Source organism: Eptesicus fuscus, chromosome 12, assembly GCF_027574615.1.
Source record: "Eptesicus fuscus isolate TK198812 chromosome 12, DD_ASM_mEF_20220401, whole genome shotgun sequence".
Lineage (NCBI taxonomy): Eukaryota > Metazoa > Chordata > Mammalia > Chiroptera > Vespertilionidae > Eptesicus > Eptesicus fuscus.
Genome location: NC_072484.1, coordinates 4,888,019 through 4,904,499, shown reverse-complemented (window position 1 = coordinate 4,904,499; position 16,481 = coordinate 4,888,019). Strand labels below are relative to the sequence as shown.

The 16,481-nt window shown below is 57.2% G+C and overlaps 1 protein-coding gene across 1 annotated transcript in view; it reads right to left on the bottom strand.

Moving 5' to 3' along the window:
* Window positions 1–7,473, bottom strand: part of PMEPA1 (prostate transmembrane protein, androgen induced 1) — a 52,217-nt gene extending 44,744 nt beyond the window's left edge. Inside the window, exon 1 of the mRNA XM_054724356.1 lies at window positions 6,921–7,473. Coding sequence (XP_054580331.1) covers window positions 6,921–7,032 — 112 coding nt within the window. The 5' untranslated portion in view covers window positions 7,033–7,473. The remainder of the gene's footprint in view (window positions 1–6,920) is intronic.
* Window positions 7,474–16,481: the final 9,008 nt, after the last annotated feature.

The following is a 16,481-nucleotide window of genomic DNA, read 5'->3' as shown; positions in this document are numbered from 1 at the left end:
TTCAGATCCCAGAGCCACTTAGATACTTGTCACCAAATAATTAAAACTCTCTTTCCTGCCAGTACAGCCATTTCCCAGACCCACGGGTACATGTGTGAAGGGGAGGAACGTAAGGTTTCCCAATGACCTGGCCTCCCGGCAAGCTTGTTGCAGGCGAGGATTCTAAGCCAAGCCAACCACCCTTCTCCACCCCCTACCCCGATGGAAAACAGGCATCGAGATCCCATCGCCGCCCGATACCTCCAAAGGTGAGTCACGTGGCTGCCTAACCCCTTTCAGCGCGTGGCTTCTCACCATCACATCACATCAGAGCAAATGCAGCTCCACCCCGGGGTGCCAACGGGCAGGAGAGTGAGCGCACGACGCTCCAAGTCCGGGGCAAGCGTGTGCGGAACAGAATCACCAGGAACTCTCCCTGTGGGGCGAGGACGGCCTGGCGGTGCCTTTCCGTTACTCTGATGCCCTGACCAACACGGCACGACCCTGAGAAGCTGGACCTCTTCCCGCCGAGGGGGCTGTGGGCATCTCGGTGCCGCCCCTCAGAGCACCTCCCATGGGTGCAGAGGCTCGGGCACAGCTTCCTGCCGGAGTGGAGCGCCCACATTACTCCTCTGTGCCCGGTGCTCTCAGTGCTCAGGCTCCTGTCCCGCAACCTGTGAGGACCATTGCACAGAGGGGCAGTGGAGGCCTGCAGGGGATTCCGCCCGAGGGACCCTCGTCCAAACCCAAAACAGGACGGTTTTCAGAGTCTGTATCTTGACTACCTCCTCTCCTATCTGGAATCTTCTATGAGCCCATCAGCCTGCCCTGCCCACTTTCTCCCCTCCTCCTACACATACGAGTTATCTGCCAGGCTGGGGGCATCTCATGCTGGGTGACCAGAGGGAACGGGCATGGCACACTGATCACATGGTGCTCAATACTGTGCGCCAGGTCCCACAGAGACTCCCGGGGGCTTCGGGGCCCAAACAGGATGGCCAGTCTGGGAGCTGGGGGTCTCAGCCCCTCCCCCCTGAAACGAGCTCATGTCTTCTGTGTCCTCACCGAACGTCAGCCCTGGGACTGCAGGGCTTTGCTGCCGATGTCCCCGGATGTCCCGGATGTCCCGGAGCACCTGGAACAGCACCTGGAACAGCCAGTGTGGCATCAGAGGCAACCTCAAGCTCTGAGGTCTGTTAGCGTTCCTCCCTGAAGGCAGGTCCGACACGGGTTTTGGTCTTAGGCCAAAATCGAAAACACCACTGCAATGTCAGGTCTGACAAAGACAACGCTGGAGCTCGGGGAGGCAGTGTGGCCTCATGGGAAAGACGTCCTGGGAGTAGGGAGCTTAGGTGTGAATCACAACCGAGCATCAGTTCCTGGCTGTGTGACCTGCAGCCAGTGTCTTACCCTCTCGGATCCTGTTTTTGCATCTGCAAATCGGTGCTAGCAATAGCTCACTCACGGTGGTGTTTTGAAGACGGAGAGAAATGCATCACTAGTACCTGGCACATAATAAGCTCTCTGTATCCAACTAGGAAAGGGAGTGGAAGCAAAAACCCATCAGTCACCCTGGAAACAGAAGAGAGAAGCCGTTCTGTGGCTCTCCGAAAGCTTGGCAATGCCCCAAACAGTTTGAGGCACAAGCCAGGGTCTGAAGCCCCCGCTCCGGTGGGCAGGCCATTCCAGAACTTTCCCGGCTCGGTGACCGGCACTTCTTGCCAGAGGCTGACAAGGCCCTGGTGAGACCCCGGGATGTCAGGGTTTAGCAAGGTGAGGCTGACTGTCAACGCTCAGCTAGCAGGACTTCGCAGAGGGGGTGGCCCGCCCCGAGGGGGACGGGCAGCAGCGCAGACAGGGGCGCCCTGAGGCCTGCTTATTCACAGCACCCCAGCACCCGGGCTGCTGTTATCCCACTTTACAGACCGGACAAGCGACAGCGAAAAGAGACGCAGCCAGTGAGTTTTGGAACTGCGTTGGGCCTTGGTCCCTCTGGCCCCGGGTCCCACTCTTCATCGACTAGCACAGGGGCTTCACCGGGCGTGCGGACAGGTGTGGGCCCTCGTAGTGAGAAAAGTAGGCTATTGCCAGTACCTAAAACCCCAGTTTTACATCAAAATCTAGCGGTCCAGGTCCCTGGAACAGAGAGATCTGGCCACATGGGGTCCAGGTGGCAATGGCGAGCCCAGCAGCCGGGCCCCTGGGGGCAGACCCCGTCCTCTGCAGCCGCCCCAGAGAAAACGGCTCCCACGGGAACCATGCTCCTGGCTCGGGGAGCCCCCGGCGCACAGGCTGTGCCCCACTGCTCCACAGGCACACCCAGGGCAGTGGGCACACCAGCACGGCCCAACGTGTGTCCCTCAATATGTGTGCACACACACACACGTGCGTACACATGACGTCTTTTTAAAAGCACAAAATGGGCCCTCAGCTTTGCTCTCCTTCCATCCGCACGTGCACACAGCTCCCAAATCCAACGTGAAGCAGCGGCCTCTCTTTGGGCAGGCTCCCCGCTGCCAAGCTGCCTGCAAACTTGTCTCTGGGAGACGATACCTGAAACAAAAAGCCGCCCGGACCCTCTGGTTTGGGCCCCACCACCAGGACTCTCCTCTCAAACCCTTTCTTACGTCTGAACAAACCGTAACGTTTAAAACCCCGGGGCGGGGCAGCCACCCGGGTGCACCGAGCGGCAGCTCTCGGCACTGGGGCACGTGCATGCTCCTGCGCTGAAGGCCAGCAGCCACGCAGGACCCTCCCAGCAGCCTCCTCTCCGGACGGCTCCTCATGTCACTCCATCCCCCTTCTCTCGAAGGGAGAGTGCATACAATGGCACAGCTCTTAGGGGGAGATGTGTGTGCACTCTCTCCCCATTTCTTTTCCTACGTGCCCAGGAGAAGTAACCATCCACACCCAAAAAGAAGCTGGCAGGAAAGGCCGAGAGTGTGAGTGTGTGCATGTATGTGTGCGTGTGTATGGGTGCAGGCATATGGGAGTGTGCACACACGGGTATGCATGTATATGTGGGCAGGCACGTGGGGGCACTTGTGCAGCAGGAGCAATTAGATCTTCTGTCTTGATAAGACTAAGCCCTCCCTGACCCCGGGCCTCGGGGGCGGTGTAGCTGGCTTAACCTAGACCTCCTGCCCAACCTGAGGTCCCACCGAAACTCAACCCCTAATCGCACCTCAAGCTAAGATCAGCCGTAAAATGCTGTGGGTTGAAAAGCCCTGCTGAGAGGGCCCACAGAGGGCACAGCGGGCCCTCGGCACCAAGATTAACCCAAATCCTGAAATACCCACTTTCCACAGATGCCGGAGCCTCTCCTCCCAAGAAACGCAAACCCAGGATGGAAACTGGACCTTCATCCAGAGGGAGCCCCAGCCCTTCCCGCACAATAGGCGCCAAACTGGAGAGCGAGGCAGTCTTCACAGGGACTGACTATGAGGGGACAGGGGATCTGGCAACTCAGATCTGCCCTCCTGCCCTCCCCCGCCCCCCGCCCGGCAGAAACCAAGACCGATTAGAGCCTGGGTCTCAGCCAGGGGCCCTGTCGGGGGCCCTGGGCAAAGTCTGCAGGTAGTTTGGGTTGTTACACTCAGTGGGGGGAGTAGAAGCTACTCTTACTGGCATCAGTGAGGACCGGCCAGGGATGCTGCCGAACCTCAGCACACAGGACCACCTCCCCGCCTCCCAACGGGAATCATCTGGCCCAGGGCGTCCTAGTGCCGAGGCTGAGATACGGGGACTTCAGTGTTCAACGGTACACGCGTGTCAGGAGAACCGTCAGAACACTGGGCGCCCTGCGTTCTGAAAGCTGTGTCGGACTACTGGTTTGGAACCAGCTGGAGAAGAGGAATCAGAGGCTCAAAGACTCCGGTGGTGTTAAACACCCAAACTGCCAAGCAGATCTGCCCGCAGGGGTGCCGGGGGCGCCTCCCAGGGCCCTCAAGAAATGTTGTCACAAGAGCCGGCAGCTGTTCGGCAGACAATTCAGTCTGCCCAGAGAGCAGTCAGCTTCTACCTGCCCCTAAGAGCAGAAGCGGGTGGAGAAAGACGGGGTCATTTCTCAGAGACACAGAAAAGAGGTCAACAAGAACGCCAAGAAAAAATCGTACCAGGAGAAATCCTTCTCAAAGGAAGCGGAGCGAACCCCCTCCCTGGCTGCCATCTTGGTGGGTTGTCACTTGAGCCTGCGGCTTTTAATCTCAAGACCCCTGCCTTTTAAAGAGCGGCGCGTTTTTCTGTGGACTGTGTTTTGGGAACAGCGAACTGCCATCAGACGCTCGACTCTCAGAAAAGATGGAGCATCTTGTTAAAGTCAAGTCAAGCCCATTCCAGATGTCTGGCCTCAGAGACCCCCTCCCATCCCCCTCCTTCCATGCTGCAAAAGGGATGCCACAGATTCCTTCCAGCCCCCCAAGTTCAAGGTGGGCCTACTCTGGAGCCCAAGTTCCAAATTCCAGGGACAGTGTGTGCACTCCACGAGAAATAAGCCGGTCGGGGTCTAGCGTGGGTGGGGGACCTGGGGCGAAGCTTTCCATCGCCACCTCCCCTCATCTAGGATGATGGCATGGATCCTGAGCCCACGGAGGACCCAGGACCACTGGAGCAGACCACCTCTGACACGGAGGCCTCCAGCCAGAGCTCGGAGGGCAGAGCCCCCATCTTGAAAGATGGTAGAATTTCAACCTCATGGTCACTTTTATCAGGTGAGGAACCTGAGGCCCAGGTGGCTTAAAGGCCCCAACAAGGGCAATCCCCTCTCATAGAAGAGCCACCTGAATGCTGCCCGGCAGGCCCCCTCCAGACGCAGCTGTAATGTTCCCATCGCTGTTGTGTGAACTACCCTACCCAGTGGCCACTGCTCAGCTTCTTTCCTCTCTTCAATCTTTCCTTCCTTCCTCCCTCCCTTCCTTCCATCTCTTTGTATAAAGAGACTCCAGGCCCTCGGGCTTCCTCAGCAGACCCTTGACTGAAATCTGATTAGCACTTGCAACAAACTGTTACATTATACCTGGCTTTAAAGCTGCTTCCTCTGCCCTGGGCTTTCTTCCCGAAAGCAGGGGGCCCTGTGTAAAAAGTACAGGCGAGTAATGGGCCGCCCTGCGCCAGCTCAGCGCCACAGGCCAGGGTTCTGGATGCTACCCTCAAGGGTCCCTGCAGGCCATGGGTTTACTGACACCTTAGTGTCAATCAAAATATTAGCCAAAGAAGGGGCAGAAATAAGAACGAGTGCCCTTTAAGTCCTGTACCCAAAGGATGGACAAGAGCAGTGTTAGACAGAGCCCAGCCCTCAAGGTGACAAGTTCAACACAACGTGGATCCCTTGGGCGGGAGGTCCCCCAAGCAGCTTTACAGAAGGAGGGGGTAAAAACAAGGCACGGAGGGGACTTAAGCAGCAATCCATTTAGCACTGGGAGACTCCAAACATGTGCAAACATATTTTAATAATATCCTCGTGCATTTCATTAGCCTCCTGAGTTCACAAAGGGCCTTTGGGAAGCAATCTGGTTTAAATGCAACTCAATTCCGAAAACGCTGGCTCCGGGCAGGTCCTCCTGGCACCTAGCTGGCCTGGCGCAGGGCGGCTGGGGGAGGGGGAGCAAGGCTTTCAATTGACTGGAGGGAGTGGGGCGAGGTGAATGGAAGGACCCACCACCCAAGCCCGCCAGCCTGCCCCAGCAGGGCGGGTCATGGGTTATTTTTACCTCTTGAGCCTCACTGTACAGGCTCAGGGGCCGAAAGCTGTGGCAGCCGCCTTTGGAAACTGGCTTATGAGTCACCTAGTGACTGCCCTGGCTCGGTGGCAGCTGCCTCTTGGCTCCTGGTCCCAGCTGGAAGGCTGGCCATGCAGAGGGCTGTGTGCCCCCTCGCCTGAGGTGTCCAGGGGCGAAGATGGGGAAATGAAGTTCGGAGAGGCAAGAGGTCCTAAAAAGGGTGGCTGGGGGAGGGGTGTTGGCTAGAAAACAGGCCCCAGGGGGTGGCAGTCAATTCCCCATCCAACTATACCTCCACCTGGGTGGGCTATAGGAGGAAAGTACAGGGCAAATCAGGCTGAGCTTCAAACACCCCCCTCCCTACCCTCCTCTACCTCCCCCTGTCAGGGCAAGGCAGTCCCAAACACAAACAGCCCCAAACTTTGACTCATTTGTAACCATCGTCCCAGTCTGACTGAGCCAAGCTGTCCAGACAGGATATTTATAGGTACGTCGGGGACAGACACTCACACAATGACACACATACTCGGGATCCACCGCGGGGCCAGACCCACCAGCGCGAGCCCTGGATCCAGACACCTGGACACAAACGGCCCCCAGACCCCCAAGAGAGGCACCCAGCCCGACACAGACCTAAGAAGACTCGCAAACACGTACTCCTGGGACAGACCGCGACTCAGACACACAGACATACACAGAGACGCACACTCCATAAACGCACAGAAGCCCACTTACAGAGACCGAGACACACAGTGCCACGCACACTCCAGACAGCCGCTCGGAGCCCCAGACACCTCGCAGGCCAGACAGTGTCTCACATGCCCGCCACCCCCCTCCCAGCCAAAGTTGATATAGAGCCGGCCTAATTGCTCCAACGCGACTGCCCCTTAGGGAAATAAAATGGAAACTTCACGCATCCACCCCAGCTATCTCTCGCCGGGCCCCCCGCCGCCCTCTACCACTCGGTCCCGGGTCCGAGTCCCTGCGGGCAGGGCGCGGGCAGCGGGGGCCGTGCCAGGCTCGCAGCGCCGCGGGACAAAGCCGGGCCGGCCGCCAGCTGCCGCGAGCCGGGAGGGCGCGCCCGGGGCGCGGCGGGCGCAGCCGGGGCGCAGGGCTCACGGCCCGAGGGGGCGCGCACAGCCCGGGTCCCCGCCCGCAGCTGCGCCTTGACTCGGGGTCTGAGCCCGATGGGGCCTCCGGGGAGGGGGGCGCGGGGTCACTCACTGATCTCCATGCTCTGGAACAAAGAGCGTTTGCAGTTGCACGTGCAGGAGACATTGGGCTGCCCAGCGGCGGCGGCGGTGGCGGTGCTGTTGACCCCCATCAAGCGGTGCATGGACGGCGTGGCGGCGCGGCGCGGGGTGCGAGGTGCGCGGGGGCGGCCGGGGGGGGCTCCGGCCGACGCCCGGTGCTCGGGCCCCGCATGCAGGAGGCGTGCGGCGGGGAAGGCGCGCCCCGGCTCGCCGGGCTCGGGACGCCTCCAAGTTTCCGGGGCGCCGCGGGACTCAGTGCGCGGGGCCGCGGTCCCCTGCTACCCCCGGCCGCCCCTCCGCAGTCCCCGGAGCGTCGACAGTGCCCGCGGGTGGCGTCCGGGAAATGGGCTGGCAGCCGGGGCGCGCGCTGCCACCGGGGCTGAGCCTCCGCTGCTGGCTTCCCCCAGCCGAGCGCCTCCTTCGCCGCCGCCGCCTCCTCCTCATTCAAGTCCAAGGAGATCGGGTTTCGCTCCGAGACCGCGGTCGGAGGCAGGCAGACGGTCTGACGTCAGCGCTAGACGGGGCTGCCGGTTCCCACCGCGCGGGGGCCGGGGAGGGGGCGCGCGCTGCGCCAATCCCCGCCGAGGTTCCCCCGCATCCCCTCCCCGGGCCGCGGGGCGGGGTGACGGGGAAGGGGGCGGGTTCTTAAAGGGCCAGAGTGAGGCGGCCCGCAAAGAACCGGGACCCGCGCAGCTGAGTGGCGTTCGGTCCCCTTTCCAACGGGGTCAGTTTGGGACCCCTGCCCTGCACACCCCGGCCCGGGGAAAGGGAGACTCGGTTTAGCCGCACTGCCGGGTGCATTCCCCGCCCCCTCGGCCCGGCGGGTTCTTGACCTAGAGTTTGGGAGGAAGCCTGGGTCCCCCAAAGGAGCAGGAGGTTCCTGGGGCTCAGGGCAGGGGAATTAGAGAAGGGGGGGGGGGTACTCCAGATCACCCATTACCTGATTTCGCAGGAAACTCCCCACCTCCAGGTTGGCAGCCCCACGAGGCCCCCAGCCCACTTCGCCCCGGCGCACTTTAACCGGATCCCAAGGAGGTAGGCTGGGAAAACTGGAGGTCCCGTAGGCACGCCCCGGGCAGCTCCGATAAATGCCCGAGAGCCCTTGTCATGTAAATAGGAGTCCGGGACCGGTGTGAAGTCCCAGCCCGCAGGGCCCCGGGCGAATCCACACCCATTGTCTGCTGCCCCGGGGGCCGCCGGCTGTGGGAGGCGCGGCTCGCGAGTACGAAGAAGAGGTACTTTAGTTTCATTAAGTTTTAATTACTCAAATGCCAAGAACCCCTCCTGGTGTACAAAGATGTTGAAATATTATGTAAGAGCCCCCCCCCCCCCCCGCCCTTTGGCGATTTGGGGTGTCCCCTCCCAGACGTTTCCCTAAGTCTGTGTTTTACATGGAGCGCTACCCCGTGCCAGAAACTTATCCAATAGGAACTCAACCTGGCACTTTCTGGGGGGGCAGGGTTGTTATTATCCCATTTCACGGACCCGAAACTGGCCTGGAGTCGTTGACTTAATTTAAGCTCACCCAAAGGGCGCGACCCAGGCCCTGGGGCACCTGCCCCCTCACCTGCCTGGAGTTTCAGTGATGAGCAGGGATTATTTTTGTGTTGGGGGGGGGGGGGGCGGAAGGGGCAAGGGGTTCTAAAGTTATTATTTCCTTTCAATAGACTGGAACCTGCAGGGTGTCGCAGAACGCGGAGAGAGAGGCCTGGGAAGTGGGTGAGTTCTCCCCCTGCACTGCTCGCCAGGATGCCTCTTGCTCTCCTACCAGGGTGGGCAGGAAACTTTGTCTGGAGGGGTGATGGACTGGTGGGAGCTTTATGGGGCACTGACCATCATTTGTTTGGAGAAGTCCAAGCCCAAGGCCTGGGTGGGGAGAGTGCTGAGGGCAGACTCAGCCCCCACCTTGAGGAGGGGTCAACTTCACCTGCTGGTCCACAGAGCGGGAGGGGATAGGTTTTGCTGCAATTTGGCCTCTGCAGCTTGGAGAGAGGCTGAAGGAGTTCCTTGGGGGACCCTGACAATGTTGGCTGGGCCTGGGGCTGACCTTGGGCCCCGTTCCTATCTGAGGCCAAGGAGACCACCACCACTGCCCCTCTTTTCAGCCATTCTTCCATTCATTCAACCAACAGACTTTCACTGGGCTCAGCTCTGAGTGCTGGGAATTCAGCCATGCCCGGCAAAACCACTGCCCTCCTCCAAGTCCCTCGCAGACATCTGGTAAGCGGAAACACACACACATTGATTGTTTGGGAAATGAGGCAATCCAGGTTAAACCGCCAGCAGGCAAAAATAACCAGTTAATTCAGTAGATTAAAACACACACTCACACACACAAACCAAAAAAACCCCTACCCACATTGAGCTCTGGTCGATGGGTCTGGGGAAAGAGCGCTGGCCATATTTATTGAGTACCCACAATGTGACACCACTGTTCTGATGATGGTGGCACCTGGAACTGGTTAGTGGTCTCAGCCCTGGTTCCAAAGTTGGTTCTGCCCGGAGGCCTAACACAGGGTGTCAGGCACGGTGGTCACAACTGTATCTCCAAAGACCTGTGCCAGGCACCGCCCTGTGTGGTGCTAGGGATCAGCGATGCAGGGGCACACCCACCATCAGGCCAGGCTCACGAGGAGGAGGTGTTACTGGCCCCGATGGGAGAGCCTCACTCTAAGGGTGTTGGGGTGTTGGGGAGGTACGGGTGTTGGCCCACCTCTGCTGAGCCAGCCTGAGCCCATGGGAGGGAGGCCACAAATCAGGAAAAGAAATTTCCTGCATTCTGTCAGTAAGTATTATGCTCCCCATTCAGGGCCAGACTCTGTGCAGGGCACTGGGCACCCTGTCCTCGTGTGGGGGGCAGGAGAGACTATAAGCCCCCATGCAAACGGGTAGCTAGGTCACTTCACATATGGCGACCATGAGCTAGCGGCCTGGAGGGGGGTCAGGAAATACCTGAAGAGGTGTTTGATTCCACTCGTATTTACTGAGCATCTGCCTGGGGCAGTACAATTCCCTGCCCTCCTGGGACTCATTCTTGTGGGTCTGTACACACCTAAGTCCAAGTGATGGCTTCAGAGGGACAAGAGCTGGGAAGAATACAAAGAGCCCTGGCTGGACCCAGCTGGAGCCCAAGGGGTCAGGGAGGCCTCTCTGGGGAGGTGGGACAGCTGAGAGGGAGTCTCATGCCAGGGGGCACAGGTGCCAGGCCAAAGCCCTTGGTGGAAGAGGAACGAAGGGATCCTCATTGTCCCAGGAAGTCTGGGGTTGGGGACACATTGCCCAACCAGGTTGGTTACGGGTCATGGGATTGTGAAAAGCACATGTGTCCCCAGACGACTGCTGGGGACACGCCTTTCTGGGCCTCCAGACAGCACGTGCCCTGTCTGCCCTGAGTGTGGGTTGGATCTGCCACAGGGGGACCTTAGAGAGAGAAAGTCCAGTCTAAGCCAGTCAGGAGGCCTTGCTGGGCTCGGAGGCAAGGCCAGCCGGTGCAGGTACCGTGCCCCGTGCTCTGTTTAATGTTCTACTGTCACCATCTTGAAATTCTTAATAATTAATCATTTTTGAACAAGGGGACTTGCAGATCCTGTAGTCGGTCCTACTGGGATGCCGGTTCTCGTTGGCAGCCTGGCAGCAGGCCGGGAAGCTGGGAAAGCCAGCATGGGTTTTGGCCCCCACTGGGGGTGGCTGGCCATGTCCAGACTGCGCCTGCTGGGCATTGTGGAAAGTGCTGGACTGAGTCAACAAAGGGCGGCAGTGGTACAAAGCAGATCTCGGCCTCCTCAGAGCCAGCCATGTCCCCTCACCGCCCGCCGCCCCAGGCCTGAGGACAGAGCTGCCTTTTCAGAAGCAATGCCAGACGTAGGGTTTAGGGACCTCTCCTGCTGACTTCCCAGCGCTGGAAATCCAGCCAGCTGACTCATTTTTCCCCCAAGTCCTGCCTGTGGTTTAATCGGCCTGTCAACTTTCCCAGATTTGCATCTTTGGACTTCATGTTTTATTTTTTTGTCTTGTATTACTTTTAATCAGTAACAAGAGCTAATGTTCATTGGATACTGCCTGGGTGGCAGGCCCTGCATATTCGCATATTCATCAGCTTCATCATTGAACATATAAGCCTCGGGTCCTATAGCCAGCCCGCAGTGCTTCAGTGCATCCCCACCACAGCCCTGTGAGGTCCCAGCTACTACTATTCCCATGTGACAGATGGGAACACTGAGGCATGAGTGAGATGGAGTGGCATGTGACTGCTGGTACTTTTTCTGCCCTCCTCGCCTCTGCCGGGGTCTCCTGGCCTTCCTGCTGGCCTCGGGCAACACTGGCCCTGGGCTTCCTGGAGGCTCCCAGCTGACCTCTGCAGGGAGGGGTCAGGTGGAAGTGGGCTCAGGTGGAAAGAAGGTGGAGACCAACTCAGAGAGGCAACTCTGATATCAGAACCTTGTGTGGGAGTGACTTTAGCAGGTCATTTTGCCTGGATAATCCTGAATCTCCTCCATGCCAAATGGGGGTGGAAACAGAATTGCACAGTGTGTGTGTGTGTGTGTGTGTGTGTGTGTGTGTGTGTGTGCGCGCGCACACGCCCGTGTGGGCGCGCAGTAAGGCCTCAGCGCAGTGGCCAACAGCACTGACAATGTGTGTTTGAGTGTTCACTGTCTGTCTGCCCTTGGTTGGCAACCCCAAGGGCCAAGACAGTCTGGCTTGTCCCAGTGCATCCCAGTGGGTGGGATGATCGGGGGCTGCCGTACTATAGGTGCTTGGCAAACCTCAGGGGAGTGCATGAGCAGCACCCACTCACATGAGCATTTGGGGCTACCTTAATTGCTGATAATTCTGTCTTCCTTTCTTGCTTACTCCCTCCACCCCCATACATCTCCTTTTGTCCTGTCCCTTGAATACCCACCTAATGACAAGCTTCTAAGAAAGTATTGGCAAGCCAGGCACCTGGGCCAGCACCTACCAAGAACAGGTACTTACCTGGTACTGGAGCAGAGCCAGACAGTCTTAACCATGAAGTTGATTCGTGTGTGTGTGTGTGTGTGTGTGTGTGTGTGTGTGTGTGTGTGTGTGTACTCTGTGTGTTGTGGGTCCATGGGCGCCCATATGTGTGTTGCATATATATGTGGGGTGTATATGTACTCGTGCTGTGGGAGGTATATGTGCATTGTGTGTTTTGTTGGTTGTCTCTGCGTGTTTAGGTGTTGACACAGGAGCTTAGCGCTTGGACAAACGCCACATGGTTGAGCTCTCCAGCAGCGAGCCAAACAAGCTCTGCCACACGGTCACAGGTCCCTACCCCCACCCTCCCACGGGAGCCATCTCCTTCTCTCCCTCCAGCTTCTCATTCCAGCAGGGAACTGGTTTCCACAGAGAACACAGGGCTTTGGGACCAAGGCAGGGAGATGAGGGGTAGGCAGAGGGAGAGGACAGTGGAAACATTAGAGCCAAATCCTGTCTTCTGACAGATGGGTAGACTGAGGCTCAGTCAGGGACAAGGCTTAGCCAAGGTCAAGCTGCTGGTGAAGGCAGAGTTGAGTTAGAAGACTGTCCCTGACTCTCAGCCCAGGCCCCGCAGGGCACCACGATGCCCCATCAGTCCCTACAAGGGAGTGGCACACAGAAAACACCCTTGCCATCATGTTCAGTCCCCAGCCAGAGTTAGAGATATGGCCCCCTCCCCTCTGCACAGGGAGCCTGTGCCCTTAGGGAGCTTGGGAACACATGTCCAGGAGCCAACCTCAAAGGTGATGAAATGTCACTGCCCTGTTGAAAGGGCCCTGGGGACCCACAGCTGGGAGCATCAGCGGCTCAATGCACATCTGCTGAAGGAATGCAGGACCATTTTGCAGTGGGAATGAGGCCCTTAAAGTGTGAGCGTCCTCATGCTCTAGTTCCCTTTCTACAACACATTTTCAGGAAATAATGAGAACTGAGTATTAAGGACAAAATATTGATCCTATCTTCATTTTTGAAAGCAAAAAGGCAATAAAATTAATGAAGGGGGGGGGGCTGGTTAAACAAAGAAGGTCAAAGATAATCCAACTGTTAACAAGGATGTTTTCAAAGATTATTTGGTGGAAGAGAGAAAAATCCTTTATAAAGTAAAGTTTAAAATAGGCTGCAGAACTGATCCCAATTTTGTACCAATAAAATTATATTAAAAAAGACTGAAATGATATATGCCAAAATGTTAACAGCAGTTCGTTTTGTGGAATGTACATTTCTCTTATACTGTTTGCTGTATTTTCTGCAATGAACGTTAATTTAAAATTTTTTAAAGGTTACTTAAAAGCGCCTCTGAAGCGACACCGCCCACGTCTTCCCTGTGGTTCCTTTAACTCCAGTCAAGACACAGAAGAGGCGGGGGTGCCAGACACTTCTGACATCACGGGCAGCCCGAAATGACACAGCGGGCCGGCCAATCCCAAGTTCGGATTCCGGGAGCAGCTATTTGATTGGACACAAGTGCGGGCGGCTTCGCCCAATGACGGAAGAGGGGCAGGAGCCCGGGGGCAGCGTGGGTTTTAAATCCACGTGGTGGCGAGAGGGCGTGGCCGCGGCGGCTCCGCTGCTGGGGCTGGTGTCCGCTCCCCGCTTAGATGTGCGGGGTGCCGTCCTCCACGCCTCCTGCCGTCCGGGGCCTGTTTGTATCGGCAGGTATCTTACAGGATCTTCAGAGGTCCAGTGGCATCCGTCCATTCGCCGGACGTTTACTGAGCATCTACTCTGTGCCAGGCAGGGTCCGGTGGGATAACAATCCATGAGAGACGCTGTGAATCCCACCTTTCTATCTGAGTAACCAAGGGCAAATTTTACTCTCTCCTCCCCCTCCTCCTCCCCCCCCCCCCCAACACACCTCTGCTCTACCTTAGTTCCTACTCTGTCTCCCCTACCTGAGCTCCGCAGGGGAAGAGGTGATGAGGGCGGGGGGGGGGGGGGGTACCTTGTGCCTTGTGAAGCATCCGCCCCATGGTTCATGCTCCATATATACTTGTTGCATAATTATCTCAAAGACCAAGTCTTAGCACAGTACTAATACAGAATGACATCTTATAAAACTTAATACTCAAAAAATTACGCCCTTCTTCTCTAATTCGATATTCACACAAAGATATTCAGTTAGGTGCTGTCATTATCCCCGTTTTACAAACGTGGAAACGGAGGCAGAGGGAGGCCAGGTAACTTTTCTAAGGTCCTGTGGCTGGAAGGTGGTGGGGCTAGAGTCAAACCAGGTCTGTTTCCAGAGCCCTTGATCTGAACCACCACTGCACTTCTCCAGCACTCACCAGAAACGCTCTCCCACCAGGCCTGTGCTACTGGGAAGCAAGAGAGGAGGGAAGCGTAGGAATCATGTGGGTAGGGCACAGCCAGGTGAGCTGGGGTCCTGCCACCCCCCTCATTGCCCAGCCCTCTGGGCTGGCAGAGGTCAGAGTGGTGAATAGACTGGCTGCCACTGGGGCTTACCAGGCCCCTGCTAGGCTAGGATGGGGGTACTCTGGTGGGCACGACAGGCCCATTCTTGCCTCATGGAGCCGGCCGTCTAAACCAGCAACCACTAAGGTGGCTGCGGCATCTACACGGTGTTTCCAGTGTCACTGACAGGAAGTTGTGGGGGTTTTCGTTGGGTTTTTGTTTGTTTACATCAAGCTGCGGTCCACCTGCTTCATAGAGTCCATAGCTTCATGCTCCTGGCAGCATAACTGCTTCAGAAATTGAGGAGCAAGCTAAACATCACGCTTTCCATTCAAGACAAGCCACGTCATTTGTGGAGCCCGGTGCAAACTAAAAATGTAGTTTAAAACCATTGCGTGTCAAGGTGACAGCAGCAGGGGCAGAGTCCCATATGACTGCACACATCCCACCCCATGAAGCAGGCCCTGCTCCCCTCCAGGGGTCCCTGATCTTGCTACGTCCTCCGGAACCTCCCTGGCTGGAGGGGGTCTGCCGGGAGCCCACTGAGAGGGGAGTTTCCGGCTGGGCCAGGGAAAGGCACCTGCGGGGGCGTGGTCTGTGTCCCTGCAGCTCCCTCGGGGGTCCAGGTTCACAGGTCCACCCTGCCGCCTGCCACACAGCTGCCGGCTCTCCCCTGGACTTTCTGCTGCACTCACTGCTAAGCCGGAGGCTCATCCTCGCTGCGGGCATAGTGCTTTGTTCCTTTCGCTCTGCAGCACGGGTGACCACCTCGACGCACCGTTCACCTGATGATTACCTGATTGATCTGGGTTGTTTCCAGCTGTTGATTTTTTTCAGACAGGGCTGCCAGGGGGACTCGGGTGCTCACTGCCCTCAGATTCTGGTGTCCTGGGAGGCAGCTCCCACGTATTGGGCCTCACAGTGGGAGCGTCTTCCCTGGTGCTGGACGAGGAGGCGCTTCCCCGAGGCGTGGGGAGGAAGTTATAACGCACTTAAACCTGCCCGGTTACTATAGGGCCTGGATTTGAATTCAGACCCTTCTGGCCCTGGGGTCCACCTTGTCAGCCCCTGCACCGTCCTGTGACAGGAGGAAGAGAGAGCTAAGCCCTTGTCTGTCCCGGAGCCCGGAGTGTCTGATTTTTAAAAGCAGCAGCAATGTCCTATGACTTCTTTCTTGAAAATCTTTTATTTTTGGCCTGAGACAGCTAATGCGTGGCCAGGGTATCCAAGGAAACCAGGATGCTTTGAGCAAGCTGTACCAAATCTCCATGCTGAAACCATCAGACGGCTAATCTGGGCCTCTCTGGTTATTTATTTACTTTCCATCCCTCTGTATCATTTTACACTCACCTGACCAGTGAGACCATCAGATACACGCTTTCAGGGCGTGCGGGGATGGGCCTGCCCTTTCGGAACGGGAGTGGGGGTGTGCTCGCTGTCCCTACTTGTGAGCTCCCCAGGTGAGGCATGACACCCCAGGTCTGCCTGTCACCCCATAGGGGCAGATCCCGAGTTTCACCCCAAGTCTTGCTCTAGGTCAGGATCTCTCAATGGTGTCACTATTGACATTTGGGGCCAGATAACTCTGTCTTGGGGGCTGTCCTCATGCTCAGCAGCGTCCGTGGTCCCTAGTCTCTACTAGATGCAAGTGGTGATGTCCCCTGCCTGTGACAACCCAAACTGGCCCCACACATCACCACACACCTGCTCGGAGTAGGGTTGCCTGATAAGTACAGGACACCCAGTTCCATGTGGATGTCAGATGAACAACGAATCCTTTTAGTATAATTATGTCCCAAATGGATGCATAAGTATGTCTCATGCAATATTTGAGACATATTTATAGTAAAAAAATGTTTCATTGTTTATTGACATTCAAATTTAACCTTGTGTCTTGTACTTTTATCTGCTAACTCTGCCAACCCTAACTAGGGGGCAAAATCACTCCAGGGTGGAAACCATGGCTCTCAAGCTCAGGTTCTTAACCATCATGCCTCAGTTTCCTCACCTGTGAAATGGATGTAATATTAGTACTGACCTGGCTAAGGTGTTGCAGACACGGATGGAGCCGAGGCTGGCAGCGGTAGCACGTGGGGCAAACGCCCACTGCTCTTCTTCTCTA